The 21,021-nt window shown below is 39.1% G+C and overlaps 1 protein-coding gene across 1 annotated transcript in view; it reads right to left on the bottom strand.

The window, feature by feature from the left end:
- Positions 1-21,021, bottom strand: part of nup210 (nucleoporin 210) — a 38,691-nt gene that overhangs the window by 10,546 nt on the left and 7,124 nt on the right. The window contains exons 5-30 of the mRNA XM_088407899.1: positions 17,851-18,001; positions 16,961-17,093; positions 16,720-16,878; positions 15,132-15,200; positions 14,923-15,029; positions 14,052-14,192; positions 13,788-13,925; positions 13,529-13,684; positions 12,340-12,538; positions 8,687-8,832; positions 7,377-7,595; positions 6,053-6,226; positions 5,758-5,950; positions 5,434-5,540; positions 4,925-5,029; positions 4,516-4,617; positions 4,217-4,345; positions 3,853-3,980; positions 3,568-3,703; positions 3,422-3,484; positions 2,799-2,978; positions 2,642-2,722; positions 2,414-2,545; positions 2,088-2,246; positions 1,759-1,850; positions 1,514-1,688 (exon numbers count right to left, since the gene is read on the bottom strand). Of these exons, the coding sequence (XP_088264025.1) occupies positions 1,514-1,688; positions 1,759-1,850; positions 2,088-2,246; positions 2,414-2,545; positions 2,642-2,722; positions 2,799-2,978; positions 3,422-3,484; positions 3,568-3,703; positions 3,853-3,980; positions 4,217-4,345; positions 4,516-4,617; positions 4,925-5,029; positions 5,434-5,540; positions 5,758-5,950; positions 6,053-6,226; positions 7,377-7,595; positions 8,687-8,832; positions 12,340-12,538; positions 13,529-13,684; positions 13,788-13,925; positions 14,052-14,192; positions 14,923-15,029; positions 15,132-15,200; positions 16,720-16,878; positions 16,961-17,093; positions 17,851-18,001 (3,574 nt within the window). The remainder of the gene's footprint in view (positions 1-1,513; positions 1,689-1,758; positions 1,851-2,087; positions 2,247-2,413; positions 2,546-2,641; positions 2,723-2,798; positions 2,979-3,421; positions 3,485-3,567; positions 3,704-3,852; positions 3,981-4,216; positions 4,346-4,515; positions 4,618-4,924; positions 5,030-5,433; positions 5,541-5,757; positions 5,951-6,052; positions 6,227-7,376; positions 7,596-8,686; positions 8,833-12,339; positions 12,539-13,528; positions 13,685-13,787; positions 13,926-14,051; positions 14,193-14,922; positions 15,030-15,131; positions 15,201-16,719; positions 16,879-16,960; positions 17,094-17,850; positions 18,002-21,021) is intronic.

The raw sequence follows: 21,021 nt of genomic DNA, 5'->3' as shown, positions 1-21,021 counted from the left end.
AGATGCCCTTTCTGGCTCGAATAAATACTGGTTGTTGGCCCATTTCTTCATGAATTCCGTCAGAATGCTCCATTTCACCAATGACAACATTGATTTGGCATATCACTCAGTGGGGTAAGGAATAGTCCACACCACACACCACACCACATCTGTTCACAAAAATGGCGGTGTCCATTAAACTAAGGTGATTTTCGGAAGCAAAGGGCAGCACGATGTTAACTAATTGGCACGTCTGCCTTATGGTTCTTAGGTCACTGGTTCGCATCCAGCCTTCCTATTTGGAGTTTGTATGCTCCCTGTGCCCGCATGAATTTTCTCCGGGTGCTATGGGTTCCTCCAATTATGAAACCACGCACGTTAGGTATTGGTCAACCAAAATTGCCCTTAGGTGTGCTTGTGTGAGTGGTCATTCATCTCTGTGTGTCCTGCAATTGGCTGGAAAGCAGTTCAGTGTATACCCCACCCACTACCCAGACAGCTGGGATAGGCACCAGCAAGCCCACAACCTTGTGAGAGGACAAATGGTTAAGAAAACAGATGGATATTTTCACAACTACAAGATGACATACAATAATTCAAAGACCAAATATTTGTCAAACTTAACAATATTTCTCCCTTTACCGATCAAGATCTCTGCAGATACTTTAAAATGCTAGTTTCTTTTTTTTCCCCTCCACTGCATGTATGGAGGAGGGGGAACTGTGTACACCATGGGTAAGTTCTATAGTTCACCAATGCCATATAAACCCAGGTGTGACATAGAATTAAATACTAAAATTGGTAAATTTATTTCTTTAAACTTGACATGACAGATTTTTGAGCACATTCAAATGGATATACGTACATTGTGGTAAATGGTTAAAACAAACTAAATATAGAATAAAGGACGTTTTAGAGTTGTAATTTCAATGCCTTTATTTTTTTGCTCATTTTCAAACTAGTGATGGGAAAATGATGCTTCATGAATAACTAGTGATTTTTTTGTTGTTTGTTTTACGCATCCAATTCGTGCTCCTGGTTAAAATCTAAATGCCAGTGCAGTGGGAATAAATTACATTTCCATTTCCTTTTTGAACTAAGAGTGTCATCTAGAGCAGTGGTCCCCAACCCCCGGTCTGCGGACCGGTACCGGTCCGTGGATCAACTGGTACCGGGCCGCGTGGTGTGCACCCGAAATAATGTTTTCGAGATGATTTAGTTTCATGGCGTTCGCGTGACTGAGCGCGAAGGCACGTCGGGCGACGCGATGGAAGCGAATGGAGCGGCGCAAATGGCCGCGCGCGGTCACGAGAAGCGAAATTTCGCCTTTTGCGTGAAGTAATTTTTTATGTACTTTTTCCGCGTTTCGAGTCACCACAGCCAATCAACTTCGGGAACATTCAATGGCTCACGCAGGGGTCAGGAATGAATCATGGCGGCCGCTTTGCGGTCACCCGGAGTAATCCAACACGGCCATCTGAGCTTTCAATACGAAACAGAGCCAAGCAAGTTACATGAAGCCTCTCAAACTGACCTTTACTGCAATGATGAGAGTTTGATTGACAGCAAAGGACTCCTGTGAAGTAACTTGCAGTGACGAAATACCAGTGAGTGAGCCAGAGAAGAGGAAGCCCTTATCATCAACTTGGGCAATAGCAACTTGATCAGCATAATCCAGCATCCGGTATGACAGTTTACCCACACCATCCCTAGTAACATCAAAGTTATATAAATCTGTTATGAAATTGAGGAACAAAAAACCCAGCAAATTGAACTTGCCTGTTGGTTTGGAGCTTGAGGACGGCGTTTGGCGTCATGAGTATCTCTTCGGCCTCGACATTGGGATTGAGCATGTGTAGTTTGTCATAGACCTTGATCAAAGAAAAGGTTGTGACAACACCATGACTGTGGAACAAGTGACGCTTTACAGTTGATGTTGGATGCATTTGTCTTTAATTTGTAGTCATTGCTTCAACAATTTCCGATATTACAAAGATCAATAATGAGATGTGACATCTAAATTTGAAAGAGGCATCAAAGCGTGGGGGTTGGTTCACTGTGGTAATTAGTGTATGCAGTCAAATCTAAACACAAGCGCAGTGTTGTACCTGAATTTGGATCTCATCTTTGAGCTCTGTAAGATTATCAACAATTTGACCGGCAACAGTGTTGACAACTCTGAGGACAACCTTGAGCCCAGTTCGCCCTCGTGCCCGCCCGGTCACAATCATGCCGAAATTGTACTCCGAGTTCAGTTCCACATTAGCCTGAGGGTATAGAAAAGTAAATTAAGTAAAAAGTGAACAGCAGTGAAGCAGGGACAACAGTTAGCTGCCATAGTATCTGCAGAAGGTGCATGGTGCAAGTCAGCCTGATACAAAAGGAAATATAAATGGAATGGCACAGTGCAGTAACTGATGAGCGAGAAGCATACCATAGAGTGTCTGGATTGGACATCTAGGATGTCCCTTTTGGTAGTGGACCACTGGAAGCTAAATCCTGGCACAGCGTTACCTAATGTGAATGGTGTTTGACTATTGGTCAAACCCATTACATATACGGGCATCTAAGGAAGAAGATGAGAACCAACAAGGAGAATGCCCACCATGTTCAAAAACATTTGTTTTACTGGAAAGTTGAATCTTAAATCACAAGGGTGTACCTGCGCTCCCGTCTTTATTCGTGTTATGGGCGCTCTAATTCGAATTGCAGTCAAAAGGACAACCTCCACTTCTACTTCATCCTAAAGACACAAAAAAATTGGCATTTGCAACTGAAACTTGTTCAAAGAAAACTCTCATGAATCACCCCATCGTCACCTTCGAAACAACAACCAGCTTTCCCGTTTCAGCGTCAACAGCTTGGATGAGTCCTGTCACGGTGACGTTACCAATGGTCATACCTTTGACGTGCCCCATTCCGTTTACAGAAACAATGTCCTCATTGGAGATAGAAAACAGAATATTGGACTGGGGCTGAGGGCCACCCTCGGATGTGATCTAGAGACAGGGATTATTTTTGACAAAAAAAAAAAATTGTTACTCACAAGGGACATCCTATGTCCTACAAACACGAGAACACAAAGTATTTTAGAAAAATGATGGCTGCTCATTTTGATGTGGCATAATTAAGAGGCGAAGCCCATTAGGTGAGCCTTTCACATAAACTTCCTGAAGTGGCACATCACTTGGATATATTACCCTATGTAATGCTGGGCAATTAGATGGTTTTCTGATTAGATAACAGTGCTTTTTAATGAGCACAACAGTGCACTCAGAGGAGCTGGAAAAGGGCAGCATCGAGGCTGATACTCTTTCCCAGAGAAAGCCTGGCAAAGGTCTCTTTTGGAAGACATACTGTGGACCAAATTAACTCTTCTGGCAAGTTAAACTGAGGCTGCCTGCTGTCAGCTTAAGCATCAGTACTCCACACACAAACACACCTGCATCATTGCTCCAATCAGCAGAGTCATTTTCCGGGGTATGAGTTTGAATGGTGGAAACACCTACAAAAGAAACAGTTTACATAGAATTTGTTTAAGCTAGTTCGCTCAAGTAATGAATAAAGCAACATCAAATAACAAAATACCTCAATCTCTTGAGGGACAGATGAAATTTTTCTCTCTCTTTTATCCACAATGAAAGCTGATAAAGTTGTCTGGCCAATGGAAACACCTTTTACTAGGTAAACAGCGGTGTCCTGTTCTGGGGACTCTGCTACTGGTCTGCAAAAGGAACATTAAGATGTGTCCATTAAGACATTTTTTACAAGATGAACAACACATCAAGATTCAGAGTAAAAGGAACATTGAGATGTGTCCATTAAGACATTTTTTCACAAGATCAACAACTCATCAAGTTTCAGAGTGCTTACATTAATGAGACAATTGAAGATGCTGCCTTAACTTTCAATTTCATGAACTGGAAATTGCTGGCTGGAAAAGGCTTCTTTTTATCATCCAACACCCTGACATAACATTTTACTGATTTACCAATTTCCACCTGTAAATGAGACAGATGAGGACAGTCATTAGGCTAATCACCAATTCAGTTCAGAGAAAGGGCAAACCAAAGGACGTTATGACCAAGTCAGCTGCATGGATATTAAATACTGAGCTCTCATGCCAAACAAACACACTGAGTGCCAGGGAGGCAGGTAGGGAATGTGTGTTACTTATACTGTAATAAAGATCATGTCGAGGAGCTGCTTATGAGGAATTATCAATCTGGAAACTGACCTTGTCAACAACTCTCAAATTCACCTCCAGAATGTTAGAGACATGCACTATGGCTTTGGACGTTGATGGGAATGCCAAACAAAGGTCGTTAACCATGACTTCCACCACACCGGGCTGGATGGGGGCAACCTGGAGGTATGAGGAAATTCAGAAGAAATTCAAATCGCCGTTTCCAGATGCAATGAAACTCAGAGCAAGAGAATCCTTCTTCATCCACTGTGCACTTAAACTGTGATTTTCAATTTTCCTTTCCTCATTCACTCCCAATAGAGAAGAGCTTTCCAGATGCCTCCATGTACCTGAGCTATTCCTTGGGTGTCCTGCAATACCACAGCTGCAATGTTTTTAACACTACTGTTGACAAAAAAGTGGCCGGACCCCTCTCGAAGGGCAAGGTGACCCTGCAAAGAAATCCACATGTAAAGCTTTCAAGCTCAACTCAAATATGCTCAATGACATCTGGCACATCAAAAGGAAACCTGATCACAATTGCACACTAAAATCCCTAATATAATTCATTAGCATTTTTTCATCCCCTGCACATACTTGACTCATTTTAGGCGAGCAGTGCTACATTGAGAAGTCACCAGTCAAACATGCTAGGATGAAGCAGTTTGCAAAAACTTAGTATGACTTTATTGTATTTTGTATAATTGACATTATATATTTATACACATCATATGCAAAGCATAAAAAAAAATCACTTACCCGCACATCTGGATGGTTGTATATGGTCAATGTGTCAGGTACAATTTTCACATCTTCAACTAATATGAGTTCCAAGGTTGCTGAGACAGGGGTAAAAGCATCAACCTACAAAGGAACAGTTGAAACAGTCAGGAAGCATTGACAAAACTGCTTAATCCCAGTGGTGTGTGGGGGGACAGGAATGTAACTAAAATGACTAAAAACATTATGTATTGTGAAGCCATCTTCGGTGCAGTTCCTGCCCAAGGGAATCGCTGCATTTTTACAACCAACATGAACAAGAGTCTTCCCTTGTCCAGATGTAGATTACCTTTTGGTAGAAAGCATTCAATGGAGCTTTGAACATAAAAGGCTGCTTTAAAATCGACAATTTCAACACTACAGCTTTAAATATGTTACAATGTTATGTACAGAACATTTTAACGTCCTTCATCACCCTGCATGGGACAGTAGGTCACTATAACAGCATGGAGAAAACAGACTGCTCAACAGTCAACTGCAACACTCACTCGACTATGAATTTGGGCTGCTTTGATATGTGAATGCTGGTAATCCAGCGCTGTCGCTGTAATGGCAGCATTCCCTGATTGACGATGCACGACGACGGTCTGCCGGGCTGTTAGAGATGACAAAGGCAAGGAATTGTGCAGCAAAAAGCAAGTCAACAAAGCAGTCCAAAAAAAAAAAAAAACACTACAGCAATGAAAGTGGGGACATTCAATTCAGCTAAACCTTTTCCAAAAGTTCGTCAGGTATCTAAGATCAAGACTAACCCCAACCCTAACCCTAAAAAAATAACAAATTACCAACTCTTTAAGAAGTGACCGTTTTACCGTGTAGTTTGAGCTGCTTGTTTTCATCCTCAAAAAGCTGAAGCATCATGGGAAAGTTCGGCTCGATACTGGCCAAGGGCACTTTGGTTGATTCCCACGCTATATTCAGAGAGCTGAAGTTGTCAAACCTTCGCCCTTGTTGATCAAAAGCTGCAAGGTCCAAAACTGAGTTGTGGTAATTTGAAACTGGTACCTTAAAAACAACACATTTATAATCGATTATTAAAGCATTTGATCATTTTACAAAACACTGAGGGGATTTAAACATCAAGGTGGAGGACATAAACATACGTACCGCATATTTGTTCTGCTGTAACAGAGGGCATGTTAGTTGCAGCTGTGGAAGGGCGTATACTGGAACCAGGGTGAGACGTGATGGAGGAGCGCAAACAAATTTTACAGATGCCTGCTCCACAGCGGGATAAGGGTTGGTCACACTGGCCTTGTTACTCACCGTCACCTCCAGCAACTGTACAATGATGATGGATCACTAAAAAGCTCTCACGATGTGTTACCATAGGTAACACTGTATTGTAGTTCTGGGATCAGAATAGCATTGTATTGTAATGACTACCTTCCTGCTGGATTTGAATATGTAGGCATAATCACTGCTGAGCTCAACGTCACAGAAAAACGAGATTAAAGTTAGAATGTTCAGCGCTCGTTCATGTAATAGGAAAAGTCCTAACTCTTTACTGTCAGTATAAAATTATACAGTAAAACCTTATTTAGTAAGCTTTAGGCATGGGCCGATAACCGCATTGACAATATATCGCGATTTTGAAAGTCACGGCTATTTAAAACCGTCCATATCTCATTGTGTATCACACATGAGTCCTCCTCTGCTGCTGCAGCCAATCACATTGTCCTCTTCCCGGTTTACTGATTTCAGTATTAATATATTTCAGTATTACTATAAAGTTTGCTCCTGAAGCTAACTATCACGGGTAACATGCCTATATGTTATCATATACTACTTCACAGAGCATTTTATATGATACCACTTGAGCTAGGACGCCTTCGGTCCATCAAGCTGAAGTGTGCGTAACAAAGCAAATCAATCGAACTTTTTCCACCGTCCGAACAAAGTTGGCTCTCTGGGAAACTGAATAAACGGCCATCACTTGATGGTATTTAATTCAAAATCCATCATTTTTCTAGATATTGTTGCGCATTTGTATTTTTTTTTTTAATGTTGTGCATGCATAGCTAATTTATACTAAGTGCCTATATTTCAGTCTAAATTGAATGTTCAACCAGGAAGAATTCATGTAGACGTTTGTTGGTGGGCGAAAACTGTTTTGCTGTTGGTGAGCAAAACTTGTTTTGCCGATTGAAGTTTTGTTTTGACATATTTATTTTAACTTCGTATGGTTACCGTAACAAGCTGTATATTGTTTAAAAATCAAACTGCTTTTATAAGGGTAAAATGAATGTATATTGTATATTGTTTAATTTATGATGTATGTATATATTATTCATAATTTATGAATTTACAATGTAGGAATAGGTATTTTATATGTTTTATTTCAATACCGTGACATTTTTGCTCGAGGTACAGTCATTCTGATATCATCCCATGATAAGCATGAAGAACTTACGAAGCATGAAAAACTTACCTGCTCTCCCAAGGCCCTGCAGGTTGCTCTGACCAAGCGATGGTCATGATTATGGGACAACGGACTAGTCAGAGTTAGGTGGACACTTCCTTCATTCTCGGCTTTCAGGTCACAGAAGAATTTTGAGGGCTCCAGAACCCAAGGCCGAGGTCCACCCTCAAACAACATGTCTTTTGAGGAACCCAGTGTCACAACAGCCACAGAGTCAGGGTCAATAGCCTGTCAAAAGACAACATGATTTTAAACTATCAGGTAGAGCTGGGCGTTATGATGATACATATACATGACAAAAAAATGTTTTTATCATGCTTCTTAGAGGGCCACCAATTAATTAATAGAACAACAACCAAGTTGTTATCAATATTATGAAATAACATAAAATGGCCTATATTGTGTTAGATGTCTACTCCCATGTTATTATTTAAGGTATTATTTTAGAAAAAAAAAAAAAAAATATATATATATATATATATATATATATATATATATATAATTCCTAGTTAAACGAAAATGAGCAATTGCCATGAAATACACAAAAGTCAGTGCAAAGCAAGAAACTAAAGTGGGTCGATCTTGGCATAACTAAGCAGAGAAGCATCACTTGAACATCTGCGATGGTTTAGAGAACAACGCCTCAAAACAAGTGCTGAATCAAAATGCAGGTTGTAAACTGGATACAACATTCAGCAAGAGCAAATCTGTCAGCACTTCAGCAGTACTTAAATGATCCACATCAGGGTACTTGTCACCTCTGTTGTAAAACGGATACAACATTCAGCAAGAGCAAAAGTGTCAGCACTTCAGCAGTACTGAAATGAACCACATCAGAGTATATGTCACCTCATTAAAACATGTCATATACCGTTAAAACGCGTCATACTATTGGAATCTTGTATTCTACCATAACTATTAAAGCTCATCTCTTTCCTATGCAGCAGAGACGTGTACTTGTATAAATCAGACTAGCAAGCGTATAATGCATAATTAAAATGCATAGAGCCTGGAACAAACCCAAGTGGGGAGCATTTGAAGAGTCACTGATCAACCCATTTCTGCCTTGATTGTGAGGGCAGGCTGTGTGTGAATGTGTAGGTGCGTGCTAGAGTGGCTTCACCGCCTTGGAGGACAAAGGCTAATTGGTCTTTGAGGCAAGAGTAAGAAAAACTCACGACAATGGCGTGAGGGACCGATTGTGAGCTATCTCGACCCTCACTGTGACAAGTAGTATTTAAGGGGAATGAGACAAGGTGCCCATAAGAAAATGATTAGCTTTGAGACCAGTCATGATACATTATTTTTTCAAGACTCACGCCGAGGGGAAGATAAGCCGCAATAGTGATCCTTGTACTGAGGTGAACGTTGCCGTGGGTGTAGCTGACCGAGAGCGTGGTATAGCCTGTTGCCAGGGCTTTGGCTCGCAAACCACAGCAGTGGTCCTGGCTTGGAGCCAGTTGACCTGCAATGCAGAATGATACGTGTCAAAGAAAAAAACAAAAAACAAATGTATGAACACCTGCAATGAATCACATCAGACACATTCCTCTATCTTCTTATAACAAAAAGTGCTCGTTCTGAATTAAAAATGACAGAAAATTCAAAACAAGTTCTTTTTTAGCGAGTCCCTCTTAGAATTATAGTGTCATGCATGAAATACTTCATTAAATGTAGCACAATAACACATTGTATGCGATTGATAAATTGCAAATTATTTTTGTTTAAACGTTCACGTTAAACATTGCAAGTTGTGCCTCTTAGGATACAAACATAACTATTTGGATAAGGTGATGCCAACTTTCTTGTACAATAGTGTTTTGAGCTTAGTATTGGTTTTCACATAATTTACTGCTTCTGTGTTTATATATCTATTTTGTTAGATGTTACTATGACATATGGAATTAAAATAATTAAAGAGACATGAATAAACATGCATTAGAGACAGAGACCATTCCTGAGGAGCTCTGCCCTGAGACCTGATTCCACTTCTGATTTAACGTTAAGAAAGGTTCCTGGTATTTGATGGGACTTACTTGGTTTCCCTTAAGCCTTCTTCACAGCAGATGAAACGGTCTCCTCGATTTCAACACAATCTTACTAGCAGCAAAATATTTGCCCACGAAGCCCTTTTTTGTGTATCAAAATGATGACTGCACATGTATGCTTGCTGGTAACCATAGCCCCTTTCACACAGCATGAACTCTTTCAATGTAAACTGGTAGCGTTGAGTTCCCTTTTCCGTCAACACCAAAAAACGTTCCGGGTAGGGGAGCTTCTGCAAAGCCTCTACTCGGAACCTTTGAGCTCCTAGTTGCAACTCGGGTCTCCGCCTCTGGACCCGGCTCGAGCTCCTGGACTTTTGGTGTGAAAGGGGCTCATTATAACAGAGGAAGAACAATTATTTCAAGCACCACTCTCCGTTTAAAGTTGTTATTCAAACTCAATCAGCATGACAAAATGATCTGAAGCCTTGTCCTCATCAATACTGTCACCCGTGTTAAGGAGAGAATCAATGACATGTCAGCTGGTCCTTCTGCGTCAGGGCTGAATTGCAGTTCAAATGAGTGTGCGTGCGTGCGTGTGTGTGTGTGTGTGTGTGGTGGTGGTGGTGGTGGGGGGGGGGGGGTAATTTTCAGGGCAAAAAGGGTCTTTGCAATTCATTTCAATTAATTGAAGAAAATCCCTGCCTTCATAAAAAATGTAAAAATTCATCTTTGTGTCATTCTCAAAACATTTGGCCAGGACTGCATACAATGACAAAGGTATTCTGTGCAAGACCTGAGATTTCCCTCTTTACATTTTTGGCAAGGAAGACCAGCCTCTGGATCGAGGCATGCCTTGCTGCATGTAGCAATTGGGCCCCAGTCTTTTCTATCATATATAGCACTTCAGTGATCGCTCTCCATCGTGCCCCAATCATATCATACATGCTTCCTTGTGTAAATGACCTATCCACAGCAAACTGCTTTTGGCGGGAGTTTGTTGGTTGACATGGTCTTGTTCCCTTCGCAAAACTTGACATTTTACTTACTCAGGTTTGTTGTGCTGCTGCCATTTGTTGCAACGAGCTTTAAACAAACATTGCAGCGTAGTGATAATTATTCAACATTTGTCGCTGCAAACCTAAACCACTGACAATATAACTCCTGTCTGAGGAACAAACTCTTCACGTTCCTTAGCTGTGATGAAAACAAGAGGAGGAAGGCGGAAACTATCGATTTTATTATTTTTAAAATCACACGTAACAAAAAAATAAAAGATATTATGGCCCAGGCCTAGCTTGTTTTCTATTTTGACTGTTTATACCGCTGTACTCTAATGTAGGCCTGGGCAAAAGGCAGCAGTACAACAAACAAAAGACAGGCACAAACAAGAGAGGTACCTATCAGAGTTTGTAAATTGTCAAGCTTTGCAAGCGAAAAAAGACCGCATCAACCAACAAACTGCCGCTAAAAAGGAGCTCATTGAGGAGTCCTTCACACAAGGAAACATGTATGATCAGAAAGGGACACAATAGAAAGTGATCATGGAAGTGATCATGTTGCGCATCACTAAAGATCAAGCATCCATATGTATATACTAGGGGTGTCAAAATTATTTAACCCTTTGACGCCCGTTGGGACAATATGTCCCACAGCTTTAACAAAAAAATAGCGGTGGGCATAGGAATCGTCGCAATAACGTGAAATGGCATCCCAGCGGTTCCTTACACACCTATCTACAGAATTCTAGTGGCATTTAGCAACTTTACTTACACACCAAGCAAGTGCTGGGCCAACTGTCAACAAGATAGCTTGCATTGTATCATTTCTCGTGAATTAACAATCTAGTACTGCAGAAATACATTGATAACATGTGCTATAAATGTGTGTTACTATAGATTACTATAAATCGTAGGCGTTTGGTCATAATTATAACTTCTTTGGCATGTTTATATTTTACTCTTATAATAAAATACCGACAGGACAAAAAAAAATCAGCAAGGCCCATAACCTAATCTATGGAAGTGGATTTTCCACATTTTCCATGTATCCTTATTTATAAACAAGTAATACATGCCTTAAATTTTATTAAAAAAAAATACACACACACACACACACACACACACACACACACACACACACACAAGCACAACATCACTTAGTCATAAAACATTCACATTACTATTCGTCATAAAACATTAAGGTTTTCATTTATTAAAGAAAAGAATCAGCTAATATTTAGACATTTCAAAATAATCTTGCGGGCCATTTACACCTGTTTGTGAAACAGAACCCGCCCAAGGGCCCTATATTTGACACTGCTTGGTATACACTGTGGGAAAGACTGGGGCGGAATTGTCACATGCAGGATTATGCCTCAAGCCAGAGGCAGTAGACAGGCTGCTCTTCCTTGCCAAAAATGCATTTAAAAATTGAGGGGTGCCGTGATACAGGCACACACCTCAGGACTTGCCTAGAATAGAATTCCTTTATTGTCAATGTGTAGAATGTATTCAAAGAAATTGGCAGCACCTTATCCATATGTTTTTGTCTGTATCCAAAGTAGTACAAGTTGCAATATTTATCTTTGACAATGTTGAAAAAGGTTTAAAGTTTACACTTCATCTATTATGCTACATTTGTTTATAGAAGTATTTCATGAGGCAGACAATTTGCACTTCAATTCTAAGAGGTTATTAAATATGTTAAATGCTAGCTAAAATGAAACCAAAACTTGGGTTTGAATTTTCTGTGTCATTTGTAAAGCAGTTTCAACATTTCTCAGAAAACTGGATGATTCAACCAGGATGACAGCTGATGATTACAGTGACGGATGTAAATGACAGACGAAATCTATCGCTCTGTCAGGTTTAGTCCGTCGTTTCTAAAAGCTTTCTCGTCATTCAGCGGTCCGGCGGCAAAACAGGCAAATTTATTTTCATGCGCTGAAGCAGCTGCGTCACATCAGAACGCATTTGTAGACTTGCCTTCAAGCTGCTGAAAGACACCTTGGCTTTCCTCATCAACCTGCAGGTCAAAGTGGGAGCAGTCACTCAACATGACGCGCTCCATTCCTTTTTCCTCTAGTAGGCCAAATATACGGAGCGGTAGCTCTAGAACCATGCCCACTCGGGCCTCCACTTGGCAGGGAGCAAAGTCCATTGCCACAGGTTCAACGACGTATACCTAATGAAATACACATTTGTTCAAAATGATGAGTGTCAAAGTTGGAGATGACACCGCACAGCACACAAAGTTACAGTTGATGATACCTCAACTTCAGTGAGACAATAAAAAAAAAAAAGGTAAAAATGGCTATATGACCTATTAGAAGAAGGAATGTAAAATCCACCCATTTTCACCCTGAACTGGTTGCCAGCCAATTGAAGGGCATAGAGAGACAAACAACCATTCACGCACCCAATCGCACTTAAGGGCAATTTAGTATGTCCAATACACCTGCCATGCATGTTTTTGTAGAGTGAGAGGAATATGGAGTACCAGGAGAGAAACCAAGTGAGCTCTGGAGGACAAGCAAACTCCACACAGGAAGGCCGGAACGAGGTGGATTTGAACTTGGGTCCCTGAACTGTGAGGCGGACATCCTAACCGGAATGTAAAATAACTTTCAAAAATGCAGTATTGTTTATTTGATGTTAATTGAAAAATGGAGAGGCAAAAAAAAAAAAAAATGCAGAAAGTACAGTATGGAATATTTCATACTGATTGTCTCATGTTTGGACATTTTGACTAGGATTTTTCATTCCCATCAAATTTGTGTTGTTCAATCCATCGACAAAATTACTATTACTACTATTGAAAACAACTACTGAACAACCAAACAAGAAGTATACATCAAGAGGATAGTATATTTTTAATGTGCTGGCTTTTTTAAGAAAGACAGCTGATGCTAACAAAGATGAAAAATGTTAAGTTAAACTGTCAATGTAAGCCTTTCTCAAACATCAACCGGTAAGTTTGCATAACAGTAACAAAAGATCTTTGAAGACCATTTTTCCCAATGATAAAATGCAGTTAAAAAATAAAACACCTTGAAAGACACTAAATCACAGGGCTGACATCCATACAGTATTTTTTGTATTTATAATGAAACTTGAAGATGAATAGTAAATTAAATGGATCATCCATGATACTTGGCAGAATCACATTACGTACCTTCATTTGCCCAAAGTGGAGTGAGTTGCGCATGTCACGAGCAATAATTTTACTGACACCAATGTGACTGGCTGTTGTCATCACGCCTTTGACCGTCACTGTGGCCACACTTGTGTTGGAAGAAGACCAGCTAAAATTTCCACTGCCGCCTGTAGCCTATCCAAAGCATTAAGCAAACTGTTATACGCGCCTCTCAACCTTGAATAGGAACGGCTTTGCTTTCAAATCTTTCATCATCTTGCTCACTCGAGAACTATACCTTAATTGTGTACTGATAAGCGCCAGCCTTGGGTTGCCATGGGAACGCGAGAATACTGGGACTGAGAACGATAGGGTTATATATTTCCACATCCTGTTCATTGTGAACTGGGTTGGTGAGTGGGTGGACCCCACCCTTCTAAAAGCAGAAGAGAAGATGCAGGAAAAGATCAGCAGACTTGCCACAGAATTTTTAGGGGTGAACAAAAGGTTAACACACTTGTCATTGTGAATTAAAATGTGAACACATATAAACCAAACTTACTTCATCTTCAACTGCTCTTAAAGTAGCATCAAAGGCGCTTTGGCCATCTTTGACAGCTTTGACCCTATGATAAGATCCATTCTGGGATGATTTCAAAATATCAAAGTATTCCGGAGGAAAAACTGCGTCAATACGTATATTCTGCCCAAAAAAGAGGGGTAAAAGCAACCTCATTAACTGTGCATTCAGCATTCTATGAAATATGTCCACAGTAAAGCTGCCAGCTGTAAATGAATGTATGTAATATGTGAGCAAAACAAACGTTAGAATCGCCAAACGTTATAAACGGCCTAATATGTGAGTAAAAGAAAACGTTACGAACGTCAAGTAATTAACATTAAGGTGTAGAATACTCTTACGTGCGTCGGCTCCTTGACGTACTTCTGATCTTGTTAGTTCATCTCAAATTTATTTCCGGTTAATTTTGCTCCACTTTGATTGTACGGCGTTAGCGAGAAAACCACGCATTCGATAACAATGCAATTGATTTGAACTTTGCCGATATGTCTGCTTCATATGGCTGCGAAAAAGGAAACAAAAAATACCACTCATTTTTGTTTCCCCCGCGCACTAAATCGAGACTTGAGAAAAAAAATGGAAGCTAATACAGCGACTGGAACTTAAAAGTGTCTCTCACATCATATTTGTCTACCCGTTAAGGGGAAAAATTTTTACCGGTAACAGCTTTCGTCACCAACACGTCGTTCATTATCAGGATTCGGGGGCATGAGTCGTTTAATGTGACATTTTAATCGAAACGTGAAAATACAATGGTGTGCAAAGAATCAATCTTTGCTTGTCTAAAATATGTATAATTTCTGAGAAATTCACATCTTGTAGGATTGAAAAAAGTATATAATATTGTACTTACATCAGAGAGGTAGAGTTTGTTGCCAGATTTATCAAATACTTCAATCGAGATATCATACTCTCGACCCGTTTCCAGAACCCACCTCTCTCCAGGATGAATTTTAAAACCTAAGTCAAATACACGGGTTTGAAAAAGGCCGTTCTCGTAATCGCTTTAAAAAATAAGTAAATGAAAAAAAAAGATCACTGGGCGCGAGCGGCTGAACTAACCCAAGTAGCCGGCTTCCACCACAAACAGAGTGCTATTGGGAAGACGAGACACTCCTTGCATTCGAAGACCTGAACAATATTTTTAAGGAAAAATACAATTGACACTGTGCAGCAGCAGCATGCAGAGAGTTATGGCTGGACAGACAGCTCAAAAATTAAAATAGGGCACAAAGAAGAGGGACACGTGTAACAACTTACTAGTGTGTTAAGACTCTACCTTACCATGACATAAGGGTGAACATTGTTACTACTATACTGTCGACATAAGGTCCACATTAAAAATATCATTTGTAGCCCATAAAGAGCTGTGGCGCTATAATGGACAGCCAGGTAATCAAATATAGAGCTGCTTCCCTTTAACTCAACTGTAGGGTGGAGATCGGTGCAACAGAATGGACAGGGATACAATAATATGATTAAAATTTCTCTTGGGGAAGAGACACAAACACATTCTGAAAAAACTGACCATGCAAGTTGTTGATGAGACCATAATAATAATAATAATAATAATAAAAAACACATAGGTAGAGGGCATTGAGTGTTGCAATTTCCAGAGAAAGTGAGTACAATTTGTTTACATAGATGTTAGGATTTCATGAGAATAATGTAACCGGCCCTCAGGTTTCTGATTTGGCCACAAATTAGTGTCCACACTCATTCCAGTGGTTTGTGTGCACCAAGTAATGTAAACAGTCATGTTTGTTTGTTTTTTTTTTTAATGTAGAACATTGGCATCTCCGATCTTTCACTCACACACAGATAAAACACTGTTACAATATCACACTGGTATTACGTGACTTAAAAAGCTGTTTCAGGTACTCTCCCTGGATACGAATGCTCCAAATTCACATGGAACAATCTGTGAGCCCACTTGAAACTAAGCTCTCTCATTCCTTTTGTTCAATTCAAGAATGCTATTTCCAACATCCTTGTCACCAGCTTTTCTTGTAATTAAAGGACTGTTATTGACATTTTTATTGCTCTGGTCACCACAGCTACAGTATTTTTTGTTTACAATTTCAATATCATGATTATTATTTTCTTTGGATGATTACTTTATTCTTTTTCATCCTTCTGAACTTTCATTGAATTCTGATCTCGCTGTTCGAATCTGCTTTTTGTAAACTCTTCTCCAGGTCATTCTTGCAAAAGAGATGAACATCCGAATGGATTCCTTCCTGGTTAAATAAAGTTTTTAGTTTTTGTTTTTTTTTTAAACTCAGTCTAAGGAACACTTTGGCCATCAAATGATCTATAAAGAAGAGTGCACTCAGATTAAAAGCATTGACATACTGGTAGTGTACAGTCTATCAAAATAAAAAAAATGTGACTTTTACTCAGAAGTAACTAATGTTTATTTTTTTTCCTTCATGCTTTTTTTTTTTTTTTTTTTTTTTACTAGTCTGACTGTAATGACTGGAACTTCTCTGCTAGAAGCTCACCCGGCTTACAAGCCAAGCAGCTCCAGTGCAAGCCAACAACACAAGCAAGACTGTACATTAGCAGTGGAAGGGGTCATGGTCAAGCACAGCCCCTCAGCATATGAAGCATTCATCAGAGTGCAGGCAAGAATATTTCAAAAGGATACTCTTATGGTCGAGTACAACATTGATGTGTCCTAGTTGAATAGCTGTAACTGTGGAAGTTCTTTGATCCAGACGGGCGACGGCAACATCTGGGTTCCCATTTACATTGACCACGCTGTTCTGAAGGTGTAGCTCATATTGGTCACATGGCATTGAAAGCTCTTGAAAAACACAGGGAAATAGGAATATACCTTCTCAGATTTACTCTGGCATACAAACGCAAGCTCCACTCAACGGTCTTACTGGTTATCGAGCCCTGCCTGATCTTGAGGACTTGGTATCGGATTGACGTTCCGACCAGGAGGTAGACGTCATGTGCGGGGCTCAGCAAGATGTTTTCCAAAATCAGTAGTTTAACCTCAGCTGCATCTACACCCTGCAGCATAGGTATCACGATTAAGTCAATTAAGTCTTCTTCATCAATACCAAAACTAGTTCGCTTTTGAAACAGTATGAAAAAAAATGACCAAAAGAATAGCAGGACTTTGCTGTGGTTAAGGAAGCTATACTCAGCATTTGCATGAGACTAAACCGCTTCTTCAAACCCAAAACTGAACGTTTCCGAAAAGCATGTCAAAAGTACATGTTAAGTGCACTGTAATTTCCTATGCTATTTTGATAGAATGCCATAAACATTTTTAACACAGCTGGGAGATTTAATAACAATAATAATAATAGCAATGCATTAATGACTCCGTTATCCTACAGCTAAATCATATTTTAAAGTAGGCAAATCAAAACAAGCTATACTTTAAAACTTCAGAAATAAATATAATTGACAAATACCTACAATTTTCAAAGGATTAAACATTCTCACACCATCACAACATGTTCACTGTTTCTCACCATACATTACTCGGATCTTTTCCCATTCTTATGGAGAGCATTTATCTCAAGTTAACTTTTATTTTATGATTGCCATATAGCAGCCATAAACCTGTGAAATTATAATTCAGGTAGTGAAGAATGATTATCCCATCCAGTTATTTTTAGATCCATGAATCAGTGGAGGTATGCGGTCACACAGAGGCCACAATTTAAATTCTTCTCGTCTTACACGAGGAAATCCTGGAGGCTGTCTGACACTCAAGCAATGCATTTGAATTTGTGCTGGAAAAAAATATTTAACTTACGTGGTACAGTGCTTCTTGGATTTTGGCCTTCACTTTAGCCTGTCCTGTTTTCAAGCCAGACACCAAAACAATGTTGCCCTGTTTTCCAACACGCTCCATTTCCGATATGTATCCGGGAGGCGTATAGGTGGATTCAGAAAACTTTAGAAATCTTGAGAAAAGACAAGACACAACAGTGTTAACAACAGTCCTTTACACTTTCCTCAAAAGAGTATAAGGTAAAATAACAAATGTCGCCTTGTGGAGCTTTGAGTTGCAAGTGTAATACATTTCACGACCACACTGGTATGTCAAATTATCTTGCCTCATCGAAATGAATGGAAATACAGTGATATATACATATATATACATATATATGTACATATATACATATATATACATATATATATATATATATATATATATATATATATATATATACACAGTATATATACACATATATATACACAGTATATATACACATATATATACACAGTATATATATATATATATATATATATATATATATATATATATATATATATATATATATATGTACATATATATGTATATATGTACATGTATATATATATATATATATATATATATGTACATGTATATATATATATATATATATCTGTATCTATCTATATATATATACATATATATAATATATATCTATATATATATATATATACTTGTATCTATATCTATCTATATATATATATATATATATATATATATATATATATATATATACACACACATATATGTATAATATATATCTATATCTATCTATATATCTATCTATATATATCTCTATAGATCTATATATCTATATATATCTATATATATATATCTATATATCTATATATATCTATATATCTATATATATCTATATACAGTCAGCCCCCGGCTTACGAGCACCCTGATTTGCGAACAATTCGCCTTACGAGCGTGGATCAGGGAGATTTTTGTCCTCCGCTTACGAGCAAACCTCTCGTCTTGCGAGCATTCCGACAAACCAGCCATTGAGCATGTAGAAATGTTCTCGCCTAACTGCGTCAACATATTCAGCAGTTGCGTCATCGACAATCATTAACAGATACTTATGGCGGTAACGTGAACGCTATTGGTCTTACAATCTCACACTGACTGTCTCACTCACGGTGTCTAAATATATTACCATTTAAGTGTAGTGTTTGTACAGCTAAAGGGAAAAACAGCTGACATGAAATTAAATGTGCCGATTGCAGGACAAAGAATTGTCATTGGTTTAAATGTGTGTTTTTTTTTAATTAATTGTCAATACATTCCAACCGTTTAAAAAAAAGCGCGAATAATTATCAGTCAGTCAAGGAGACGCCAATATGCTATTGGTCGATTAAGGTCACCCGGTCTCACTCACGGAGATGCTATTGGCCGGCGTCACACGTCAATCACAGAAATGCCGATATGCTATTGGCCGAACGCCTTTATCTAGCTTGATGGGACAGGATGGAAGGAAGTAGACAAAATGAGTGAAAAACGGAATGTTTTGAAGACTTTGCAAACTTTATCTGTTAGACATAGCTTCTAAAATTACTAGCAGCGGTAAAGGAAGAAATAAGAGGATGATGTTTTAGTATCTCCGTGATTTGCACCATGACTGAAAGAGTTACTGTAACACTGTAAGACCAATAGCCTATATGCGTTGCCGTATTAGCTCAAGAGGTAAATCTCTGCACCCTGTTACAGTTGGTATTACAGTGCCAAATAATGGTTGATTGACGAAATTGCATGTCATGTTAGTCGGCGACCTCCCGACATGCTTTGGGACAGCGCCATTCTTGTAATTCTGTGAATTGTAACCAACGGTGAACTGACGCTCGAACAAGCCATAAGTGTGGTGCCTAGTAAATACAACACATACAACCTCCCCTCCGCCTCCACCCAGCTCAATTCACGTCGGGAAAAACAGCTGACATGAAATTAAGTGTGCCGATTGCAGGACAAAAAATCGTCACAGGTTTAAATGTGTTTTAATCAATAAGATGTCAATACATTCCAACCGTTTAAAAAAAAAGTGCGAATAATTATCAGTCAGTCAAGGAGACGCCAATATGCTATTGGTCGATTAAGGTCACCCGGTCTCACTCACGGAGATGCTATTGGCCGGCGTCACACGTCAATCACAGAAGTGCCGATATGCTATTGGCCGAACGCCTTTATCTAGCTTGATGGCACAGCTGGTTGGGATGGAAGGAAGTAGAGAAAACCCTGACTGAAAAAGTTACTTTGACACTGTAAGACCAATAGCATATCTGATTTACCGTATTGACTTCGAGCATTCATCTCTGCTCATCTCTGCGTATCTCAGCACAAGTCACGTCTTTCCAAAGGTAAAAGTCATTTTTCCTTTGTATTTGTTATTTAATGCGACTGTACAGTAGATTATGTCAATTAATATTAATATATGTATACAGCGTGATGATCTTACCTAAGGCTTCTGCGCGCGTTGCACGCATTCACGAATTAACATGGGTCTGGATTGCCCGCTATACGAGCAATTCGAGATACGAGCGTAGCCGCTGAACGGATTAAGTTCGTAACCCGGGGGCCCACTGTATATATATATATATATATATATATATATATATATATATATATATATATATATTATATATATAGATCCGTCTCTTCAATTTGTCATCAATTTTCCTCTTGCGGCCACATCCAAAGAGGTTGGCTACTGTCCCGTGGGTCTTGAACTTCTGAATAATATGAGCCACTGTTGTCACAGGAACTTCAAGCTGTTTAGGGATGGTCTTATAGCCTTTACCTTTAAGATGTTTGTCTATAATTTTTTTTCGGATGTCCTGGGGCAATTCTCTCCTTTGCTTTCTGTTGTCCATGTTCAGTGTGGTATACACCTTTTCACCAAACAGCAGAGTGACTACTTGTCTCCCTTTAAATAGGCAGACTGACTGATTATGAGTTTGGAAACACCTGAGATGTCAATTAAAGGACACACCTGAGTTAATCATGTCAGTCTGGTCAAATAGTTTTCAATCTTTTATAGAGGTACCATCATTTTTGTCCAGGCCTGTTTCATTAGTTTGTTTTTTAAAATAATTATGTTAATCAGCAATTCAAAAGTGATGGCTGATTTTGATTATTTAATTTTCAATAATTTTTTATTTATTGTTACTT

The sequence above is a fragment of the Hippichthys cyanospilos genome, chromosome 2 (assembly GCF_059441005.1).
Source record: "Hippichthys cyanospilos isolate Australia breed blue-spotted pipefish chromosome 2, RoL_Hcya_1.0, whole genome shotgun sequence".
Taxonomy (NCBI): Eukaryota; Metazoa; Chordata; class Actinopteri; order Syngnathiformes; family Syngnathidae; genus Hippichthys; species Hippichthys cyanospilos.
The sequence above is the reverse complement of the archived record's forward strand: the minus strand, read 5'-3'. Positions and strand labels throughout refer to the sequence as shown.